This window comes from Uloborus diversus, chromosome 1, assembly GCF_026930045.1.
Source record: "Uloborus diversus isolate 005 chromosome 1, Udiv.v.3.1, whole genome shotgun sequence".
In the NCBI taxonomy this organism is placed as follows: Eukaryota; Metazoa; Arthropoda; class Arachnida; order Araneae; family Uloboridae; genus Uloborus; species Uloborus diversus.
This window is the reverse complement of record NC_072731.1, coordinates 18,986,142-19,008,600: the sequence shown is the minus strand read 5'-3', so window position 1 is coordinate 19,008,600 and position 22,459 is coordinate 18,986,142. Positions and strand designations below refer to the sequence as shown.

General features: G+C 35.5%; 1 protein-coding gene across 1 annotated transcript in view; it reads left to right on the top strand.

Annotated features, from left to right (window-relative positions):
* The window catches only part of LOC129234464 (peroxisomal sarcosine oxidase-like), a 39,679-nt gene that overhangs the window by 16,356 nt on the left and 864 nt on the right, over window positions 1–22,459 (top strand). Inside the window, exons 4-7 of the mRNA XM_054868465.1 lie at window positions 4,626–4,814; window positions 6,118–6,258; window positions 15,105–15,260; window positions 17,793–17,868. Coding sequence (XP_054724440.1) covers window positions 4,626–4,814; window positions 6,118–6,258; window positions 15,105–15,260; window positions 17,793–17,868 — 562 coding nt within the window. The remainder of the gene's footprint in view (window positions 1–4,625; window positions 4,815–6,117; window positions 6,259–15,104; window positions 15,261–17,792; window positions 17,869–22,459) is intronic.

Genomic DNA, 22,459 nt, shown 5'->3' with positions numbered 1-22,459 from the left:
CCACTTCAACAGCCACACGATTTAAAAAAAATGTTTTTTTTTTCCATTGAAATTTAGACGTTTTGCCAGAGCAGAGGAAAATAACCCAAACGTAACTTGCATAATAATTTGTGTTAAGAGTTTAGAAAATTAAAGACAGGCCCGTTATTTTGAATTTTCCACAGGGGGAGGGGGTATAAAGGGCGTGAACTCAATGAAATGTTATCGGAAAATCACAAAACCACGCCCACTTATATGTAAAAGCGTTAGTTTTTTGAAGTGGGGGAGGTGATTGACCCCTTCCCCCCTAAAATTTTAAATGACGAACCTGGTTCAAGGGGTGGACTGATGTCGTTGATGTGATTAAAAAAATCGAAGTATAGCAGCCTATTAGGTATGTAGCTACTTTGTAATGTGGCACCCGTATTTAAGAAATTTTACGTAAAATTCAGGCTTCTTGAAGGAGCAGAAAAAATAACTCACAGGCTTGAAGTTTTAGGCAGTAGTTTGTGTTAGGAAGTCTAAAAATTGCCGCACCAAGGCTTAAAGTTTGGCAGAATGTAAAATATTTTGTAAATTTTCTCTTAACCCAAATAAGGCACATGTACATAGCCGAGATGAAGTGCGAAACAAATTCAAACTAATGCTGCTCGATTAGCGTTGGTAACCAAAGTTATTTCCATACTTAGAAATAGCATATTTTTTCGACATTTTCAAAATAATTAAACTAAAGTTAAAACATCAAAGTTTAGCTCTCATAGACTCAAAAGATAACTATTCATTGGATTCCTCGTTTCTCCATAACCCGTGAATGAATTAATTTCACAATCATGATCTTTTATAACGTTGTTTTTTAGGAACTAATTTCCTGCAGAAAGGAAAATGTTTTGATCTCTTTCACGTATACTTCCATTCTTCACTGCAGTCTTTGAATTGACATGCTCAGACTTGCAGACACACAAAACAATTACAGTCGAACCTCGTTAATTCGAACACGCTTAAAACGAGTTACTGTTATGACGAACTACATTTTCGATCCCCGCTATGTTGTTTGTTGTTTATTGTTGTTCAGATTCAACGAACCACAGTTGAGACGAACAGATTTCAAAGGTCGCTTTGACTTTGTTTTAACGAGGTTCGACCAGTGGTTGGAAAAACTACATTTTTTTTTGTAGCGAACTACAACTACTTTAACAGAAATGTAGTTAACTACAACTACTTTTTTCAAAATGTAGCAACTACAAACTACTTTTGAAATGTAGTCGCTACTTCGCTACTTTAAAAAAAATAAAAAATAAAATAAATAAATAAATAACATTCACACCGTTTGAGTATTGAATGAAAAAAATGTTCAGATTGATATATTGGCTCATTTGAACATGGAATACAGAAGACCCTCGTTTTACACGGGTTTATTTTACGCGGTTTCGATTATATGCGGTTTAAGATTTGACACCTTTATTTTATTTTACGCGGATGAGCTTCGGTTTTACGCGGTTTCGGCAATGAAAACAGATAAAAATTTCCCCTCTTTCAAAAACCTAACTCTTAAAGATTGCAGATTACACGTAATAAACTGCATTTTGGCGTACTAATAATCGAGCTTGAGTCACTGGGGACATTTTATGCAATTGGTCAAAGAGCTCTTTCCAGAAGTAAAGTTATTAAACTCACACAGTTCAGAGCTCACTGGAAGAAGAGTTTTTAAGAGTGTCAAAGGAGGACGAAACCAACGAGGATACCGGCGTCGGGGACGCACAACCAACAACGTTCACACTGAAAATTTTGAGCCATTCCTAGACTAGAGAAATGATATTTCTGATTTTGTTAGTGAAGGAAGATTCTATCATGGAAATGACGGAAGTGATCATGTATGCGTTAATGCTCTGCAAAGACTTATAGAGAAAAATTCTTAATGACTGCCAAAAGACTATCATAGTCAACTCTTCATTATAAACAGAACACGAAATTAGTTTATGTTTTCTTTATGCATGTTGTGCATAAAAATCGATATAAGTACACATTAAACTTGTTATACAATAAGTCATCACTAGAATGAAGTATTTTTTATCTACGGAACCTAACCCCTATTTTAACACTACTATTAGGTCACAATTTACGCAGTTTCGATTTATGCGGCATTTCCATGGAACGTAACCCCCGCGAAAAAGGAGGATCTACTGTATTGCTATAAATTATTTATTCTTTCTTTCCTTTACTGAAAATATTCGTCACTTCAAACATTTTTTACCATTTGCATGAATATTCCCTGCAAGAAAGGATTTAAAAGTGGAAGGAATTCAACCTTCAAATCTTTAATCCTTTCCTGACAGTAAATAGTAATTTCATTCAAGAAGTGTAACTCGACTGCTTGAAATTAAGATAAATCCAGTCATAATTTGATTTAAATTTAATATAGACACTAGAGAAATCGACAGACGTTGTTCTGTTCAAACTTTGTTGATTGAAAAATTAAAACATTTCAATAAACTATCAAATTTTTGAACAGTTTTGTTGAAAAAAATAAGTAAAAAGAAAATGATTTAAGCTGCTTGGTGTCAGAATGCATATTTTTATTACAACTTGATTTATCTAATGCCCACTGAGCAGTTGTTTTATTTGTTTTATTAACTATTTTTTCTCCCGTACTTGATGGTTTGTTCTCTCAGCCATACTCAAAGCATAAAAAGTGTCCTCAGACATTAAGTGTGAAAAACTAACTACCCATCTAGAACAAACGGGAAATCCCGCTGCAACATCCCCCATATGAAAAAGAATAAACATTTGAAAGGACATCGTTTAAAAAAAATGATAAAAGTAAAACAATTCTTTGAATAAGCGAAAATCACTCATCCCTCCCCCTCTCTCCCGATGTGAAATTAACACATTCTTCAATTAAAATGACTAAAAATTCTTGAAAAACAAAAAACAATTCTTTGCAATGTAAAATATTTCGCCAAACAAACAAAAAAACAATAAATTACATTAACAGTAGCTTTAAAATGTAAACTAGGGATCTCTCTCTCTCTCCGTTTTATCTATTCTCAATTGACATATCTGTGGGAAATTTCATTACAAAAGGCAGAGCTGGCTCATTGTCCTTTGGCAACGGGTTAAATATTACTTTCAGTTTTCGCTCAAAATTAGGTTAAAATAAATATTAATCATTTGGGAGATATAACCATCCAATGTTTAAATTAATTAATTAATTAACAAAAGCGTTTCCGATTCGATCCTTCGCGCTTCGAAACCATGCTTGCCACAACTTAATTACACACAAAAAATTTGATCAAAATCGGTTCAGCCGTTTAAAAGCCTTATGGTGACAAACGTCCGCACAGAAGATTTTTATATATTAAGATACATAAGCATAAAATTGATTTAGATGATGAAAAGCATCTTTCAAACGAAAGAGAAAAATTTTCATTATGTGTGTTAATTTTAAAAGAACTTATATTCCGTAGGAATTAATTGCTTTTGAGCTTCAAGCTAGGGTTCCGGACCTGGACACCAACTCTTTTCTTACGCCCCTGATAAAATGAAATGAAAGCATTTTTTAATTTTACCGAATAACCTCAAAAACTCACATTTAATAATTGACTTTTAATATGTTAATATATCAACGTTCAATCAGTAAAAATGAAAAAATAAAGAAATAGGAAAAATATCCCAAACTGTACTACTAACTATCCGAAAAAAGAAACATAACTAAAAATGCTTACTTTACTTCAATGTACAATTTTTAACAACAGTGGACTCGGGCTACAACGCAATTCGACTAACACGAAATGTCTATATAGCGAGTTTTACTCGAGAAACGAATTTTGCAGCTGTCGCGAATTCCTCACCCGCAACATGAAAATTTTCGTAGCGGAAGCGCAGGGCTTATATCACCTTCTTTCTTGGGTACTAAATATTAGTTTCGTGAATGGAATTTCCTTTTAGCATCACTGAAAGCCAAAATTCCTCGCACCGTACTAGTCGAAACATCAGATTGTTAAAGTACAAATCGCCGCTCTGCATTATTTTCGTTCTAAATATGAAGTTGATGAAACATAATTTCACAAAGCTGGCTGTATATCTAAAGTTTGAAACGCATCCCTCGCGTAAGTTGAGAACCGACTGCATTTGCAAATGGCATTGATACCGAAAGCTTTTTTGCTTAACGGACAAAGTTTGCATGAAAGGGAAAAATTCGTTTTTTTCTTTCTAAGCCGTGCTCTATTCAAGGCGAATCTTGGGGAAATGTGTAAGTTTCTGTGCTAAACATACTAATGGCGTCAAACAGATAGAATGAGTGGCGTCAAAATAATTTATCAGAGATCAGCTCGTATTTTTCAGTCTTACGAATCTGATGGGTGCAAGTTTTACTCGCGCAAGACTTGCACCAGTCAGACTCGTATGAAAACGTGTTTTTTTTTTTTTTAAACTTTACTCAAAAGTAGTTTCCAGAAATCACTACAAACTACTTTTTTTTGTAGCGAACTACTCGCTACCCTACTTTTTCTTAAAGGTAGTGCGCTACACTACAAACTACTAAAAAATGTAGCTACTACAGTAGCGTCGCTACTTGTAGCGCGCTACTTCCAACCACTGGGTTCGACTGTATTTTATTCTTTAAAAATTCTTTGTTTCTTCTCATTCAGGGATTGTTCAGAGAAAAAGGCGGAGAAATGTGGGAGAACTGCGAAGTGCTGGGGATCACGCCGCAAGGAGACCAAGTGGAGGTTGTGTGCCAGAAGGGGAAGGTGACAGCAGAGTCCGTGGTGGTTTGCGCCGGAACCTGGGCTAAGAAACTACTCACACCACACCTGGTGCCGGACATACCTCTTCAGGTAACGTCATACATTGGAAAAATTGAAATAAATAATGAACCATTCTACATATTGATCGTCCAATTTAGTTAATCACCGTACAGGCGGCGCCACTGAAGCGAATTATTAGGAATAATTAATCTGGTAGTGTCATCTACTAAATCTACAATTAGAGCTGTAGATTACCTACGTCTATAATACTAATGCAGTATGTTTCTTTTTTGCTAAGGTTTCTCAATTTATGGAAACCGCAGTAGCTGGTTTCCATAATTACCCACAACTACTGGTTTCCATAATTACTGGTACCTTAAAATTTTAATGCTTACTTAAGTTAGTTTTTTATGTCTGCTACATTATTACTTTTTTTTTAATTATAAAGTATTGAGTACAATAATTGAGTCAAATTATGTTGCTACCTTTCTCTCCGAACACCAAATGGTCACAGAAAAAACTAAAATACTCAAGCGCAATAGCAAGGTGCAATGTGAGTACAGCTCTAGATCAGCAGTTGCCCGTCCCAAACAGTAGACCATTTCCAAGAAAATGGCTACTAAAATATCAAGTATTAGTTGCCAAAAGTGGAGACTACATGTTTCGTTACTTGTTGAAATTCACATCATATATCGTGCTACGACAACACTATTCCAATCTTGAGGCGTTCAGCGCATCAGTAGGCTCCATCTTGTTAACGTAATTCAGAGCGAATTCCATTAAGGTTAGTTATTTTTTACGTGGAATATATATATATTTTGTAAAAACGGCTGCCAAAAGTCAAAAGTAGATTCCACTTTTTGTGACTCTGGTAGCCAGTGGCTACTATTCAGAATTCGCAGTCTAGAGCTTTAAATGCGAAGAGCGGACGTTTTAAGTCAAAAACTTTCCGCAGAACCTTACAGCTGTGCTTACATGTGCTTTCTTAATTACAAAATTTTATTGATAGCAATCAAGAGTTAACTAAATTCATTTTCACATTTTTTATCAATCTTAATGAAATGATCGTATTTTTTACAATTTTTTTTTTTGGAACTAACATTTCTATACTTTCGTCGTCTCATTTTCATAATCTATTAAATATTCTATTAAAAGACAAGACTAGAGACATAATACACATAAACAGAGTCCTTTAGTTGCGCTTTTCAGTTAAAAAAAAAAAAAAAAAAAAAACGAAAGATAAAAAAAACTTTGAACGAAACATTTACGTTAAATGTTATTACAATGATCAAGAGGGGAGCCATATGTCCATATTTCCATTAAAATATTGTCCTAAATCTGTTGAGTTTTGTAAGTACCAGAACACTGATTTTCATCTTTTCTCCTTATCTAGCCGAATTTAGTAGGTGTCTATTACTGGAAAGAAAAGGTGAAGGGTGCTTATAGTCTCTCCTCTGGATTCTCAACTTTTCTGGATTTTGCCGAACCAAGCGTATACTGCTTGCCTGGACACGAATACCCTGGTCTAGTAAAGGTAGAAACATTTAATTTCATGATTTTTTAGGTTTTATAATGGTTAATTTGAACGAAAAATTTTGGATTTCGCCAAGTGTTCTTCATACATACACACACACACACACACACACACACATATATATATATATATATATATATACTAGAGGACCCGACAGACATTGTTCTGTTCAAACTTTGTAAATAGAAAAGTTGGAAAATTTCAATAAACTATCAAGTGTTTGAACAGTTTTATTGAAAAAAAAAATAAGTAAAAAGAAAATGTTTCAAGCTGCTTGGTGCCAGAATGCGTAAATTTATTAAAATTTGATTTATCTAATGTCCACTGAGCAGTTGTTTTATTAACTATTTTTTCTCCCGTACTGGATGGTTAGTTCCTTCAGCCATACTCAAAGGATAAAAAGCGTCCCCAGATATTAAGTGTAAAAAACTAACTACCCGTCTAGAACAAACGAAAAATCCCGCTGCAACATTCCCCATATGAAAATGAATAAAACAATCAAAAGAATATTGTTTAAAAAAAATGATAAAGGTAAAAACAGTTCTTCGAATAAGCGAAAATCACTCACCTCCCTCCCCCTCCCAATGTAAAATAAACATTCAACTAAAATGGCTAAAAACTCTTTAAGAACGAAAATCAGTTCTTTGCAATTTGAAATATTTCGCCAAATGAACAAAAAATACAATAAATAACATTAACTTTAAAATGTAAGCAAATGATCATGCAACTCCATTGTTTATCGCCAAAGTCGCCAAGCCACCTCGATACTGTAATCCAACTGATCAGTGAGCGAAGCGAATTACGACCGATTAGTGGTCCGATCTTTTAAACGAAAACTTTTTAAACTTCATAAATTGCCTAATTTGTTATTTCCACCAAAGATAAAGATCTTCCACTGCACTGATAAACTACCCTGTTGTAATTTATCTGGACGAAAATAAAATTTGTTTCGTCTTTAAATTCCAACATCTTTTCCTTTATTAATGTACTAATTAGTTTGATAATCCTTAAAGTATTTTTGACATTGGTGCCAAAACTCAGATGGATTCGAGCCGAGAAACAAATATTGCTATTACGGTACTTTCTGATCATTTCGTTAGGAAAACCTAAAGCACCGATCCGGTCACATGGTTCAACTACGACGACAGAACACACGTTTTGCGTGAATCTTCCAGTACTTTAATTTAAAATATATCTCGGGACCCGAAATCGTTGCTTTCAAGAAATATGTGTGCGTGTGTGAAGGCTTCTCTCTCTCTCTCTACGTTTTATCTATTCTTAATTGACATATCACAGCAGGAAATTTCATTACAAAAAGCAGAGCTGGCTTTCTTATTGTCCGTTGGCAACGGGTTAAATATTTATTTCATTCTCGCTCAACAATAGGTTAAAATAAATATTAATCATTTGGGAGATATAACTATCCAATGTTTTAATTAATTAATTAACAGAAACATTTCCAATTCTTTCCATCGCGCTTCGAAACCATGCTTGCCACAATTTAATTACACACAAAATTTTTTATCAAAATCGGTCCAGCCGTTTAAAAGCCTTATGGTGACAAACGTTCGCACAGAAGGTTTTTATATATTAAGATGTATGTATGTATGTATATATGTATGTATATATGTATGTATATATATATATATATATATATATATATATATATATATATATGTATATATTTGTATATATATATATGTGTGTGTGGAGATGAGCTCCATAATATTAACTGTGACTGTGCCCCTAAACCGTGACGAGCAGTACATTAAAAACAAGGCGAAGAACGACGGAAGACGCGAGTGAAAGATGTATGTTCGTATTTATGTTCGTTTATGTACTGTTTGTCCTTATTTAATGTGTTTCGTGAAGTAATTTCGTGTTATTTGGGATAAATTCCCACAATTTATTGGCGCTCGGCCCGGATGTGAAAAAGTAGTTTACTGTTGTGAGAACTGTACAGTGAAAAAACTTTTGTGGATTTCTTCAAATCAAAGCTGTGTGACCCCAACTAGTGAGTGACTTTGTACATATTTAGTATCTTCAAAATGACTGAGTTGGATGATAGTTTAAAGATCAATCTCAAAGTTACGCCGATAGTTCTAAAAACGAAACTGTGAACGAAACACATAACTAGATCCAGCCGCAGTCTCAATGAGGATGAGCTGCGGATGACAAAAGTTGACTTAGATTACCAACATTGGGGGCAATGTTGCTCCAGGATGGTGGTGTGGAGCTGAGCTCCACAATATTAACTGTGACTGTGCCGTTAAACTGCGACGAGCAGAGTACATTAAAAACAAGACGAAGAACGACGGGAGACGAGAGTGAAAGATGTTTGTTGCGTAAACCCTAGACACCGAAGTTAGACGTTTGTTTTTTTGTTTGTCATGTGTTTATGTTCATTTAAGGTCTGTTTGTCCTTATTAAATGTGTTTCGTGAAGTATTTTCGTGTTATTTGTGATAAATTTATATATATATATATATATATATATATATATATATATATATATATATATATATATATATATATATATGATGATTATATAGGATGATTATAATTAAAGTTCCACTTTCAAAACGCGGTAAAAATAAAACCACTGGTCAGAATGACCTCAAATTTGAACGGAATATTATCGAAGAAGGGGGAAAAAGTATGACAAAAGAAAAATAAATAGTTGGAATTTTTCGCAATAGATTGCGCTGCAAGTTTCAGAATATGTAAATCCAAACACCTGTCATGCGCCCGACTCAAGTTGTTATAAAAACGCCAAATACACGTTTTTTTTCCTTATTTCGCATCTGAGAAGTTCACTATGACTGTCTCAATAAAAAACCTGGCCATCCCGATCAATTGATCTTAACCCGTGTGACTTCTGGATATGGGGCTATCTGAAAGCTGTTGTGTTCAGTGCTCAGATTGCAAACTTTGCTGAGCTGAAGGCATGCATTGCGCAACACATTCTAAAGGTGACGCCGGAAACACTTCAATCAGTCGTGGAACATGCTGTTTCTCGATTTCAACTTGGTACAGAAAACGGGGTACAGTATATATTGAACATCTTTTGCGCCAGTCTCACGGAAATTAAAGACCGATTTGATTTTTACTGATGCTTTTTATGCGATTAACGTTCTCAGGACAATTAAAAACTAATTTTTCCCACCCGATGTGATATGACCTTTCCGTGTTGGATGAGCTTACTTAACTAACAGTATCACACCAATACCCTCGTGCACGCTGAGTAGTACGGTGTTTTAACATATAGTTTACACCTTAGGTAATATTTTTTTTATTGATTTGTCATTTGTAGTCGACTACTATTAAATATGATGCTTACAGCGCCATCTATTCTAAAAATTCCAACTATTTATTTTTCTTTTGCCATCAAGTTCCCCACTTCTTCGATAATATTCCGCTGAAGTTTGACGTCATTCTGACCAGTGGTTTTATTTTTATAGCGTTTTGAAAGTGGAACTTTAATTATAATCACTCTGTATATATATATATATATATATATATATATATATATATATATATATATATATATATATATATATATATATATATATATATATATATATATATACTCAAGAGCCAAAACATTATGACCACCTGTCAATAACGAGTTTAACCTTTGGCGCACAACACAGCTTCAACCCGCCTTGGCATGGATGCCATAAATCCTTGGTAGATGGCCGGAGACAGATTGTACCAGATGTTTAAAGCAATTGTCACGCAAATCCGAGATATTGCGAATTGGTGATCTTTGAACTCTAAGCTGCCATCCCATGACATCTCAAATGTGTTCTATCGGATTGAGATCGGTAAGTTAGGCGGCCAGGACATTAACTGGAATTCAGCATCATGTTCTTCGAACCACTCCAACACAATTTTACCCTTGTGACACAGGGCGTTGTCCTGTTGGAACATTCCATTTCCATCTGGAAAAACAGAGGCAGTATAAGGGTGCAACGGGGTCCGCAATGATGTTCAGATACCTTGTGGCATTCAGGGTCTGCTCTACCACAACCATGGGTCAGAGAGGCGCCCAAGAGAACGTCCTCAAAAGCATAATACCGCCACCACCGGCCTGTGTATGACCTACTGTACATTGAGGGAGCAACTGTTCGCCCGGAATACGGCGTATCCTGACACGGCCATCGCCGTGATGCACGACAAAACGTGATTCATCTGACCAGGCAACTCTCTCACACTGATCCATGGACCAGTCGCGATGTTCCCTGGCCCAGCGCAGGCGCAGTTGGTGCAGACGCTTGGTCAGCAAAGGCACACGAGTGGGATATTTGCTGCGTAGCCCCATATCCAACAGTGTCCGTCGAACAGTGTGCTTCGCTACTATTCTACTTGGCCCTGCATTGTATTGGGCTGAGAGCTGAGCCACTGTCTGGCTCCGATTTTGCTTCACCATGCGAGACATTCTCCGATGACCTTTTTCTTCGATAGCGTGTGAACGTCCAATACCATGTCGTCTACTGCTGGTTTCACTGTCATTCATCCACTTTGCATAAGTACTAACAACTGTAGGTCGCGAACAACCCACGAGTCGTGCAGTTTCTGAAATACTCGTTCCGAGCCTTCGAGTCATTATAATCTGCCCTCTATCAAAGTCCCTTAGATCCGCAGCCTTTCCCATCACACACAGAAATAAGTGAAAGAATGATTCTTCAGACTCTCCAGCAGCAGTTAAATACCACTTCCACCTGATCCCGTGCCTTCCACGTCATCCAGGCGAGTTCATTGCAAAATGTAGGGGTGGTCATAATGTTTTGGCTCTTGAGTGTATATATATATATATATATAATTGCTTAAGTTTATTTTTTATGGTTCATTATATCATTTTATGCTTCAGCAAAGCAAAGAAGGATACAAGGGAGGGGCGATTCGAGCGATCAACTCCTACTCTGAGGGATCCTATGTCGGCAATTTTCCCGAATTCCTAAACGCAAAACGAAAGTCCTAAAACGCAAGTGTAGATCATCTTTGATGACGTTAAGGAAAGGAATGAGACTTGAACCTTCCTCTCAGAATCTTTTCGGAATTGAAGTTGAAAAAAGTAATTTTAGAAGATCTTTGGTTAAGTAAGGAGGAGGAGGAGTTTGGAAGATTTTCTCCGGGACATTATAAAAATTGAAATCCTAAAGATGTGATTGTAGACATCTCAGGTAGAAGTAAGGGAAGGAATGGGTTCGTTGACTTTCTTCCTCTGGAAGTTTTGCGAAATGGAGATTCCAAAAAGTGCAATTTTAGCTGACCGTTGATGACGTTAAGGAGGGTTTGAAACATTCCCCTGAAGTCCTTACGAAATTGAAGTTCTAAAACGCAATTTTGGAATACCGCTTTCAACAGGAAGGAGAGAAATAAGTTCGGGGACCTACTTGGAAAAATCTCTAAATTTTAGTTGTTTTTGATAAAAATAATGTGGAAGTCCCCCGCCCGCCCTAAAATGTGTAAATCAGCAAGAGGTAATTTCAAACATCAAAAGTTCCCTCCTTAGAAAAATTCTAGATCCATACTTGCAACAAAGTTGAAATTAGCAGTAAAAGATTGACCCTACTCACTTAGTTGGTCACACTGGTAAAAGGAATTAATTTTTTGTTATTATTCATCAGAATGGGAGATTCTGTCTAATGTGCGAGAATATTATTTGAACAAGATAATTTATACCTGTCGATGAGAGATAATTTTGATTTATTGTAATCATATCTATAGTAGTATACTGACTGGGCAGGCAAAACTAATTTGTAGAAATGAGTTTTCGAAATAGTTGAAGAAATGCTTTTTGGATGAATGTAACAATAAGGAAAAAGGTTAGAATTTGGCGTTTTTTACGCGCTTTTTTTTCCAGCAGAAACCAAATTAGCAAGCTTGTACAACAAAGCTAACGTACAATAGATGTCAAATATGCAAAAAAAAAAAAAAAAAAAAAACCTTTTCCTGCCCACGGCAGTGAAATGTAGCATGATAACTGATTGATTGAGATAATGATTGATTGAGATTGAGATAATTGATTGAAATAATGATTACCAAATAGCACGGCCTTGAGAGTCATGGATCTGGACAAAATTCTGGATTTAGGCCAATTTGCACTGGACATGTTTCCACGAAAAGCGGTTTAATTGCATAGTCCCTAGTTCGGCTGCGACGAGGTTCCAAAGCTGAAAATTTCACTCCAGAAATGCTATGGGTTACCATTGGAATCAACCTCCTTTTTTTACTATTACATTGCAGATAAAGCGAATTATTTGCATCTACTTCGGACTAAATTAAGTTAAACTCTTTCTTGCATTTTAGCAGTGCCGGATACAGGGAAAAGCAAGGCGGGATTTATGCCCTGGGGGCGGCAGATCCACCTTGTTCTTGTGTATTTTTTCGTTGAAACTCAAAATAAAAACTTGAAAGAAGATACGTATAGGCGGTAGTTTCAAGATTTTTGCCCCAGCTCGAAAAAGCCGCAGATCCAGCACTTTATTTAAGATCCATAATCTTCAAGGTCGTGCCCCTTAGTAGTGAGCATTTTACACAATTAGCAATTGTTATGAAAACGTAATTTTTCTTTTTTTTTTTTTTTTCACTTGCAATTTCAAAATTTGAAAAGGTCTTCATTACTATGAAAAAGGGTATGCGTAGTGAGTATTTATATAAGTTTCTCAAAAATTAAAGCTGAAGAAATTAAGTAGTAATACACGTGACAGTTTCGTAACATTGTACCGACACATGACGCTCAGTGTGCTTATCTTCTAGGTTTGCATTGGTTGAAATCAGTAAATGTTAAAACTGACTAATCAAATATTTAAATATAGGTATGAAAGAGTTCTCCTTGAATTTCTTGAGTTCATCTGGATTAGGAAAAACCATGAAAATCTCCGAAACATTATTGATGGTTCAATTAGTGTCCTTTCTGGATACGTAAATCCATCTCTTATTTCTTTTTTTCTCATATATCTTTTGTGAACATTTAATACTCCTCACGTTTTGGACAAGTAATCCTGAATAATTTACTATTTCCTTTTTTGTTCTAAATTTCACATGCACATAGTTTCTATTTTTGATGTTTTCACCCTTATTTTAACAATCGTCATATTGTTAATATGCCTACAAATTTTTAATTTATTAAAATTGTATGTTTTGTAAAAAGGTAGAGAATCAATCACTGATCTGGGAGCTGACTTACCATACAGAACCTTTATTGCATTCAGGGGCAGTCCAAACTCTAATTTTTTTTTGGGGGGGGGGCGGACATCCAATTCCTTTAAATGGAACTCTAAATGTTTCCGAAAGAACAACTACGGGTATGCACCCATAAGTACATCTATTGGAAAAGGATATTCGGATATTTAAAAATTGCAATACTATAATGGTGTCCCAAAATTTGCCAAATCGTCAAACAAAATTTGCCAAATGAGGAAATTTTTTGGTCCTTCCGTGACCTCCCATCAGGGGTGCCCCTGATTGAATTGATGCCTTTGTTGTAGAAATAGCTTTTAAACTACAGGGTGGTTATCAAATAACGTGAGGTGTTCTGAGCCCTCTAGCAAGTGAGGTATTGGACGAAATATTGCCAAATTTCATAGTCGTACCCAGTAGACCATGGGATTTTGATTTCTGAAATAAAAAAATATAGTACGAAAAATCGCCCCCAGGGGAAATTTTGGCGTTAAAAGGTGTATTACTGTAAATATTAAAGGATTAAATGACAACTGACAAAATATGCGTTTATTTTATTCACAAAATATGATTTTTACGTACAAATGAGGTTCAATATGATCGACATCAAAATTTTGCAGGTTCTGCATACAATGCACAATATTCTTAAAAACATCTGGGGGGGGGAGGGTTAAAATCTCCCACCTTTAAAGTAGTTCGAGTTTTCTAAGTTGAGATGTCGAGAACATGTCGTGAACATGTCGTAGGTACCTCACATTGTGATTACTTCCCATGGCCAAATGTCACAAGATGAAAGTTTAGGCGACCACGGTGGCCATACTGTAGGAAATGCATGACTTATTAGTCATACAGCTTGACCACGAAAAGAAGGCGGATAACCTTGAAGCGAAACATCATTTGTAACACGTAGAATCTGCCAGAAAGCACCGAATGGTTAGAGGCATGGTCTCGCTAATCCTAACTATTCCAAAATAATAACAAACAACCTATTACAAGTGATGTTTTTGCTTCAAGTTCATCCGCCTTCTTTTCGTGGTCAAGCTATAAAACTATCAAAGAAATGTTGCTGCTATACACTCAGACCTTAAGTCTTACGTGGGGTGGTGCACCATCCTATATGAATGTTATGCAAGAATGAAATCCTTGGTGCCGTGCCGAAATTTCTTCGTGACGACTTTTGGTATTATTCTTCTCTTGTTACAAATTGAAATTCCGTGTTGGTTTTATTGAACCTCATTTGGTAAGCAACAATCATTTCAAGAAAAAACTTGATGTGAGCTGCATTTTTTAGCATTTAATTCTTCAGTATTCGCAAGTAATACACTTTTGCAGCACTAAAATTCCCCTGGTGGTGAATTTTGGTACTATTTTTTATTGTAGAAATCGAAATTCCATGGTCTGCTATGTACGCCCACGAAATTTGGCAATGTTTCGTCCAATACTTCACTTGCTAGAGGGCTCTGAACACCTCACGTTATTTTATAACCACCCTGTACATATATATTAATTTTCCTTATTTAGATTTTAAAGGAACTTACATTTTACGCAATCCGAATATAGAATCGTTGACTTAAGGCTTTCAATATTTGAGACTTTTAGCTCAGATAGGTATGAAAATTGAGCCTATTGCATCTGTACAAATGATTTATCGTCCTGTAGGTGTGCATTCACAAGGGGACTCCATGCAATCCAGACGAGAGAGATAGGACCGATATCGACAAAGATTTGGAAGAAATTCTCCGAAAGTATGTGGAGGATCACATGCCTCTGTGTGACAGCTCGAAACCAGCCATTGTAGAAAGGTGCATGTACACGGTGAGTAAGACTTCTTCAGCCAAGCAACAATTTAAAAAAAATCTAGCTGATTTTTAAACTGTTGAGAAAGTCAGCAAATTTTACATTCTTGGTTATTCTACATGCTGTCCAGTTCACCTAATTTCTTTTCTCTTTTTTTTTTGTTACAATTTTTTTTCCTACGAATCTTTTTAATCCACGACGAATTTCCTAAAATCGAAATGCCATTCACAATTGAGGCAGTGAGAAGCAAAGGGATATAAGTGGACATTTTCAAGTTTTTAATAAAATGCGTTCAAAATTCCGGTTCTAGGTAGACTTTCATCTAAAAGATTTTCAAAATCATGCTGCTGCGCCTACCAGCGATACTAGTACGATCTCTTGCCTCAATACAGAGGGAAGGATCACCTGCCATTTGTACTGGTTATCTCCAAATTTTCAATTTGGCCACTTACGTCTCTTTGCTTCTCACTGCCTCAGTTGACCAACAATTTTTTTATTGAACTTGTACGGACATTTAATGCCAAAATTTGAAGATATGACTGAAGGCTTTAATTAATATGTTATGCTTGATCAAATCATTGTAATTGTATTTCGTTCACATATCACATCAATACAATTTGTAAACAGTTATTTCGCGAAGTTATTTCTTTTATTGTACATTTTTTTAGTATTTTATGCAACAATTCTATACTATTTAAATTAAGTTAAAAATGACTGGAAGCATATACAGTACATATAGTGTGTAGTAGTAATTCTGCGAATGTAGTGGGGATTTTTCTGAGGTATTAAAACCCGAAATTCCATTCACTGTGGTAGCATCCCTACCCTCCCGTGAATGTTATAACGATTCTGAACTTGATAATGCAGTTCTATCTGCTGAAAGAATATTTGTTAAAGCAACAAAATGTAAGACTGAATCTGCCCCGTTCAGGTGAGAATAAAAGATATTAAATTTGATTGAACCACATTTTGGATTAAGTTGCTACGAAGCTTAAATTTTGAGGAATAATTTGACCATCGGACTTTTTTTTTTGAAAATTTGTTCTTTTTTTGTTTAATGGCTCCCCGGCTAAAATATCGTGAGAATAAGACTTGGAGAATAGGTTTAAACCTCATCGAGTTGCTTGAGGGGAGTTTTTCTAGTTTTCACTCTTTGGTTTGGGGCCCAGCAGTTGACATGAAAAGTTGTCTAATCCTCATTTAGTTGCTTAAAAGATAGATTTCCTAGTTTATACTTCTAGGCTCGGGGCGAAGTGGTTGCTGTGACAAGTTGTCTAATCTTCGTCAAGTTTCTTGCGGGGAGTTTCCCAGCTTTCACTTCTAGGTTTTTGGCCCAGTGGTTGCTGTTTGTCTAGTCCTCATTCAGTTGCTTGAAAGATAGATTTCCTAGTTTATGCTTCTAGGCTCGGGGCGAAGTGGTTGCTGTGACAAGTTGTCTAATCTTCGTCAAGTTTCTTGCGGGGAGTTTTCCCAGCTTTCACTTCTAGGTTTTTGGCCCAGTGGTTGCTGTTTGTCTAGTCCTCATTCAGTTGCTTGAAAGATAGTTTTCCTGGTTTTCACTTCTAGTCTCATCGCCCAGCGGTTGCCATGACAACTTGTCCAATTCTCATTTAGCTGCTTAAAAGATGGATTTCCTAGTTTATACTTCTAGTCTTGTAGCAAAGTGGTAGCTTAGACAAATTGTCTAATTCTCATTTAGTTGCTTAAAAGATAATTTCCTAGTTTATGCTTCTAGGCTCGGGGCAAAGTGGTTGCTGTGTCAAGTTGTCTAATCTTCGTCGAGTTTCTTACGGGGAGTTTTCCTAGTTTTCACTTCTAAGTTTTTGGCCCAGTGGTTGCTGTGACACTTTATCTAATCCTCATTCAGTTGCTTGAAAGAGTTTTCCTGATTTTCACTTCTAGTCTCGTGGCCCAGTGGTTGCTACGACACATTGTCTTATTCATATCAAGTTTCTCGAGGGGAGTTTTCCAAGTTTTCTTTCACTCAGTACACCAACCTTGGAAAATGACTCATATGAAGGTCAAGAAAAGGGAGCAAACAAATATAGAAAAAAATGGTTCTACTGAAAAAATAGTAATGTCGTTTGCTGCACAGAAAAAGCAAAGTTTTTTTTAATTTCCTGGTAAAAAAGTAAATGAGGGTCTAAAGTTGCTTATTTTTCCATAAAAGTGTTAGATGTTCACTATTTTTCACGTCTTACACAGTATTATCCACAAATTTTTATAACGAACTTTTCTTTAGGTCCTTCCCCACGTTATAAACGGGAGTGATTGTATTTGCACTCTATTTATAACAATGACGTAATATTTTGGAATTTAAAAAAAAATTAAAGAGGGCCATATTTAAATTTTGAATCATAAAATTGCTCTTTTATGCACGTTGAAGGGGAATTTTTTCTCTTCTCAAACGATCTCTTTGGTATTGCGTCAAATGAGAAAAATACGGAATCAAATAATTGTTCATGGATGGCAAATTACTTTGATTTGTACGAAAGATCATCACTTGGGGAAATGTGTTGTTTTGATTAAGAATTTTTGTATGTGTTTCAGATGACCCCAGATGAAATTTTTCTCGTTGATTCTGTACCTGGCCACAAAAATATTGTTTTTGGAGCTGGATTTTCAGGTGAGAAATTTTCTAAAAGAATTGTATGTTGAGAGTATTAAATGTAAGAATAGGACTTTTAGCCAAAGAAAGGAAAAAAAAGCAGTTTCATAGAATGAATCAGTTTTTATTCAACTATGATGATTTTTAACAAATTTAGTAAATAAAAGTTACTTTTATTTTGTTAACGCGTTTAATAATTTGTAATCTTGCTAGATTTTGAGTTAATTCCCGTAATTTGCACACAGAAGATAAAATTACCTTAGTTTGGAGGCTTAAGACTGTAAGTAGTTTTTCCCTGCCTTGCCCTTGTTTTAACTTCGAGTTCTATGAGCTTGCAGACAAGAAATGGGAGAGATATCGCCAAGCTACTACTACCTTCATTTTTTGCGCCAAATTTAGCGAAAAATCTAAAAAAATCGCCAAACAGCGACATTTCGCTTCGCACCTAATAGGTAAGGGGACATTTATTAATTACGTAAGGGCCCCGAGGAGGGGAGGGGGAGGTGTCAAACCCATTCTTACGTAATATTTTCCAGGCCGATATTTTCTTTACTAATAATAAAGCTGAAAGGCTCTCTGTCCGGAGGATGTCTGGATCTCTGTGACGCGCATAGCGCCTAGACCGCTCGGCTGATTTTCATGCAATTTGGCACAAAGTTAGTTTGTAGCATGGGGGTGTGCACCTCGAAGCGGTTTTTCGAAAATTCGATGTGGTTCTTTTTCTATTACCATTTTAAGAACAAAAATGTTATAAGATGGACGAGTAATTTACGAAATTGTCATAACGTGGAACCCCTAACATGGGCACAAGCCAATTGGCGAGATACGAAATTATCATAACGTGGAACCGTAACATGGGTAAAAGCCAACTGGCGAGAAAATTCACCATACATTTGTAAATATACAGGCGAACCAAAAGAACTTTTAGTTTTTCTATTACGGGCAAAGCCGTGCGGGTACCATTAGTATATTATAAATCGCGTGGTCAAATGGTTTGGCAGGATTTGTGTCTGGATATTTCATTTGCGTCTGGAAGGTAGAAAACGTATTAGGATGGGCTTTTTTTAAACTTATTTTTAAAATATTGAATAGTGTAAAATATAATAAAAGAATCGCACTATGTATGGCATGTATTATTTGTAATTAGTATCGCATCATATACAAAAAATGTGGAAAAAACATTCATTCCGGATTCAACTTTTTAGTAAAAATTTCTTGACAAAAATAAATAAATAAATAAAAATAGTTTAACATTGGCGAATACAAAAACGATTCCAATGATGTAAGATTTGGAAACATCAGACAAAGAACTGTATTGAAATGTTATGTTACGCGCGGCGTATTTAATTACGCTTCTTTAGTGTACTTGATCTTTTTCTAATAGCATTTCATTATTTTGAAAAATGAAGTGGAATCTTACGTAAGAATAGGGGGGAGGGGTTTGAAAAATCTTACGTACCCTTACCTGGAGGTAAGGGGGGAGGGGGTCAAAAATTGTCAAATTCATCCTTACGTAATTAATGAATGGCCACTAACTGTTAAGTGGACAACTGCCATAATTTCTCCCAAAGGTATAAATTGGCCTGCTCTGTTGTTCGGAGTCGGTTCAATTTAATTGCTGTCAGTTAGCAGTGAGATTTTACCTTTGTTGCATGCTTGTTGTATAAGCTGTGATTTGTCTCAGTGCTTTATCGTATTTGGAAGTAAATACTGTGAAAGTACTTATTCACCTTTTTCACGAGCGATAACTTTCGCGAAAATGAAGGTATCGGTGGTTTCGTGAGCTGAAAATTTTGCGAATTTTATATGATGAGAACTGAAAGTTTATTATACTATATATAACATTGAAATATTTCGCGAGAGTTAATTCGCGATCTCGAAGGACACCTGAAAGTTAAAGCCAGTCGGAGACGGGTGTTATCTCATTGAAGTTGAGATTATCAACAAACTGGTAGCTAAAACGAACATTACTTTTTTTACATGTATATTTCATATTAAAAAATGTAAACATTTCACATTTTCTTTTTTTTTAATTATTGTTATTTTCCTCAAAAACCAGAGTGGAGGCCCTTGCCCCCCCTTCCTCCGCCGACACCTATACCCTAATCAAATCAATCATATTTCGTTCGTTTCTTCAGTTACAAGCACTTAATTTTGTATTTAATTCTTTTTCTCTCGTTCATAAAGTTTGCTAAACGAACTGGGAAAAAAGACTTTTGGAAATGCTTTTCTGGTGAAGGAGTAGTTGTCGCTTGTGTGTACACGAAGGCTGTTAGAAAAGTATCCGATTTTGTTTGTGCGAGAACCTGATGGATATTAGTCAAGCGCGCTTACATGAGTTGACTTTGAATCTTTCTACGCATGCATGAATTTTTTTCGTCTGGCAATAATGTCAGTCGCTGGCGAACAGAATTTGATTGACAGGAAGTGTAGGGTGCTAGTTGAAACGTTAAATTTTAAGTGAAATGACGAAACGACCGGATAAGCCCTAACCTTTTAATCGCCTCTTGAGTTTGAGGAATAGCCAGAAGTCACAAGGGGCCATATCAGGAAAGTAAGAAGAACTGAACTACAAGAGTCCCCAAAAACGTCGAGTTTTCCCCAAAAACGTCGAAATCAAGTGCTAGAAATGTGCTGAGAAATCGTCACCGTTCATCTTTCAAATGAATTCCCCTTAACTGTCGCATGACAAGATTTGATGATGTAGTGCTGCTCCAGCTTTTTCGTCATTTTTTCTTCAGCTTAAAAGCATGACGAGAGCCCTACACAGCAGCTCAATCTAACTCCGTTTGCTAGTTACTGACGCAATTGCCAGACGGGAAAAATGGACACATGCACAGAAAAGTTTCAAGTTGGTTGATTCATATATCATATTCATCTGGTTTCCACTAAAAAAAAACAAAAAATGTCGGATACTTTTCTAAACAGCCCTCGTATATCTCTCACCCTCGTCAACATACCGTATTACCCCGCATTATCCGGCATGCCGGATAATGCGGGGTCAACCTCGGCTGGTCAATCTATGCTGGTCGGCCTATGCTGGTCAATCTCGCGGAAAAAGCGAGGTTGACCAGCATGCCTAGAAATTCGAATTTTCCGGCATGCCGGATAATCAGAGGTTTATTTAACAACAAAACAAAAGTAAATTTCCCCATTAAGTTCCAATCAGAATGCAAACCACTGAAAAAAATAAATAATTCCCGAAAGTTACCTTCTTTCAAAAAAAAAAAAAAAAAAAAGTGTATTGCACGTAATATGTGCTTGTTACTTTTGATAGGTCATTATGAATGGATTTAATTATATGCCAATAAAGTAATCAATTCAGGAGCAATCATCGTTACTGCGATTTGTCCATACTTTTTTAAAATTATTTTAGGTTCCTTTTAGAGAGGTAAGTTTAATTTTTATTTATTGAACAGCAATGGTAAATTCTTCAGCACTGGTTTAGAGGCGGTAACTTACTGCTTAAATGTTTGCTCAAGTTTTAATTTATTTTTTATAAAATTATTCGTTATGAAACAATATTTTTCTTGTTAAAATAACGTATGGCATTGTTAGTAAATATTTTTACAAAATTAAGATGTTTATTAATACTAATAAGATATGTATAGAACTTATATTCATTTTTAAGCTGAACGTATATTTTTCTAGATATTTTTTTTTTCTTAACCTCGGGTTTTTCCGGCATTCCGAAAGGACCAGACAAGTGTTACTGAAAATTTGTTGACCTATGAATTTTGCTGCATGCCGGATAATGCAGGGTAATACGGTAGTATTTCACGGTGCTTTCTCAGTCGCATCAACAGTTAAACGTTGATTTGTATCAACCTCTGTTCAGAATAGGAGATTGTTGTTTCCATGAGGAGCACCATTAACAATACATGGGTCATTCTACAAAAAATGCGCTTTTTTAAATCCAGGGTAGTTAGTTTCAAAGATATTTATTTTTAAACACTTTTTTTTTAACGAGATTTAGAAAAGTACAACAAATTTTGAATGATCAATACAAATTAATAATGTTATAGTATTTTTTTAAATGTTTTTTTTTCACTGAACGTAGGGTTACTTGTATGCCCCCGTTACGTGTCCCAACACATCTCTTCCCATGTACTTTTTCATTTATTTACTCAATACAAAAAAATATAAGAGATTTAATAGTGAAATTTGAATCATTTGATGTTTTTTAATAGGTTAAAAGAGGCATGTTATAAAATAAAAAAATATATAGCATTAATAATCTTTTGAATCAGTGTCACACTATTTCTTGTATCCTCCGTTCAAGATTTCATTAAGTAATAGAATTTCCTATAGACGGCAGTACTGGCAACTCATTGCAGAGGTTTAGAATCACAAGTTAGTCCTTTTCAACTCTGGGTCTTCATAGTGAAGCTAAATAAGTTAGTGTGAAAGAATTTCAGCATTATTCTCTTTGAAATCAAATACGCCCTTAACTTTGTGTATCCTCCATTCTTGATTAAAGAAGGAAAGAATTGTTTGTGTACAAAAATTTTTTTTTATAGATAAAATTGAATCACTTTTTTAAAAGTAAATTCTAAATAACATGTTGCGGTAACCCTAAATCAACACAAAAACCTACAACATTCAAAAA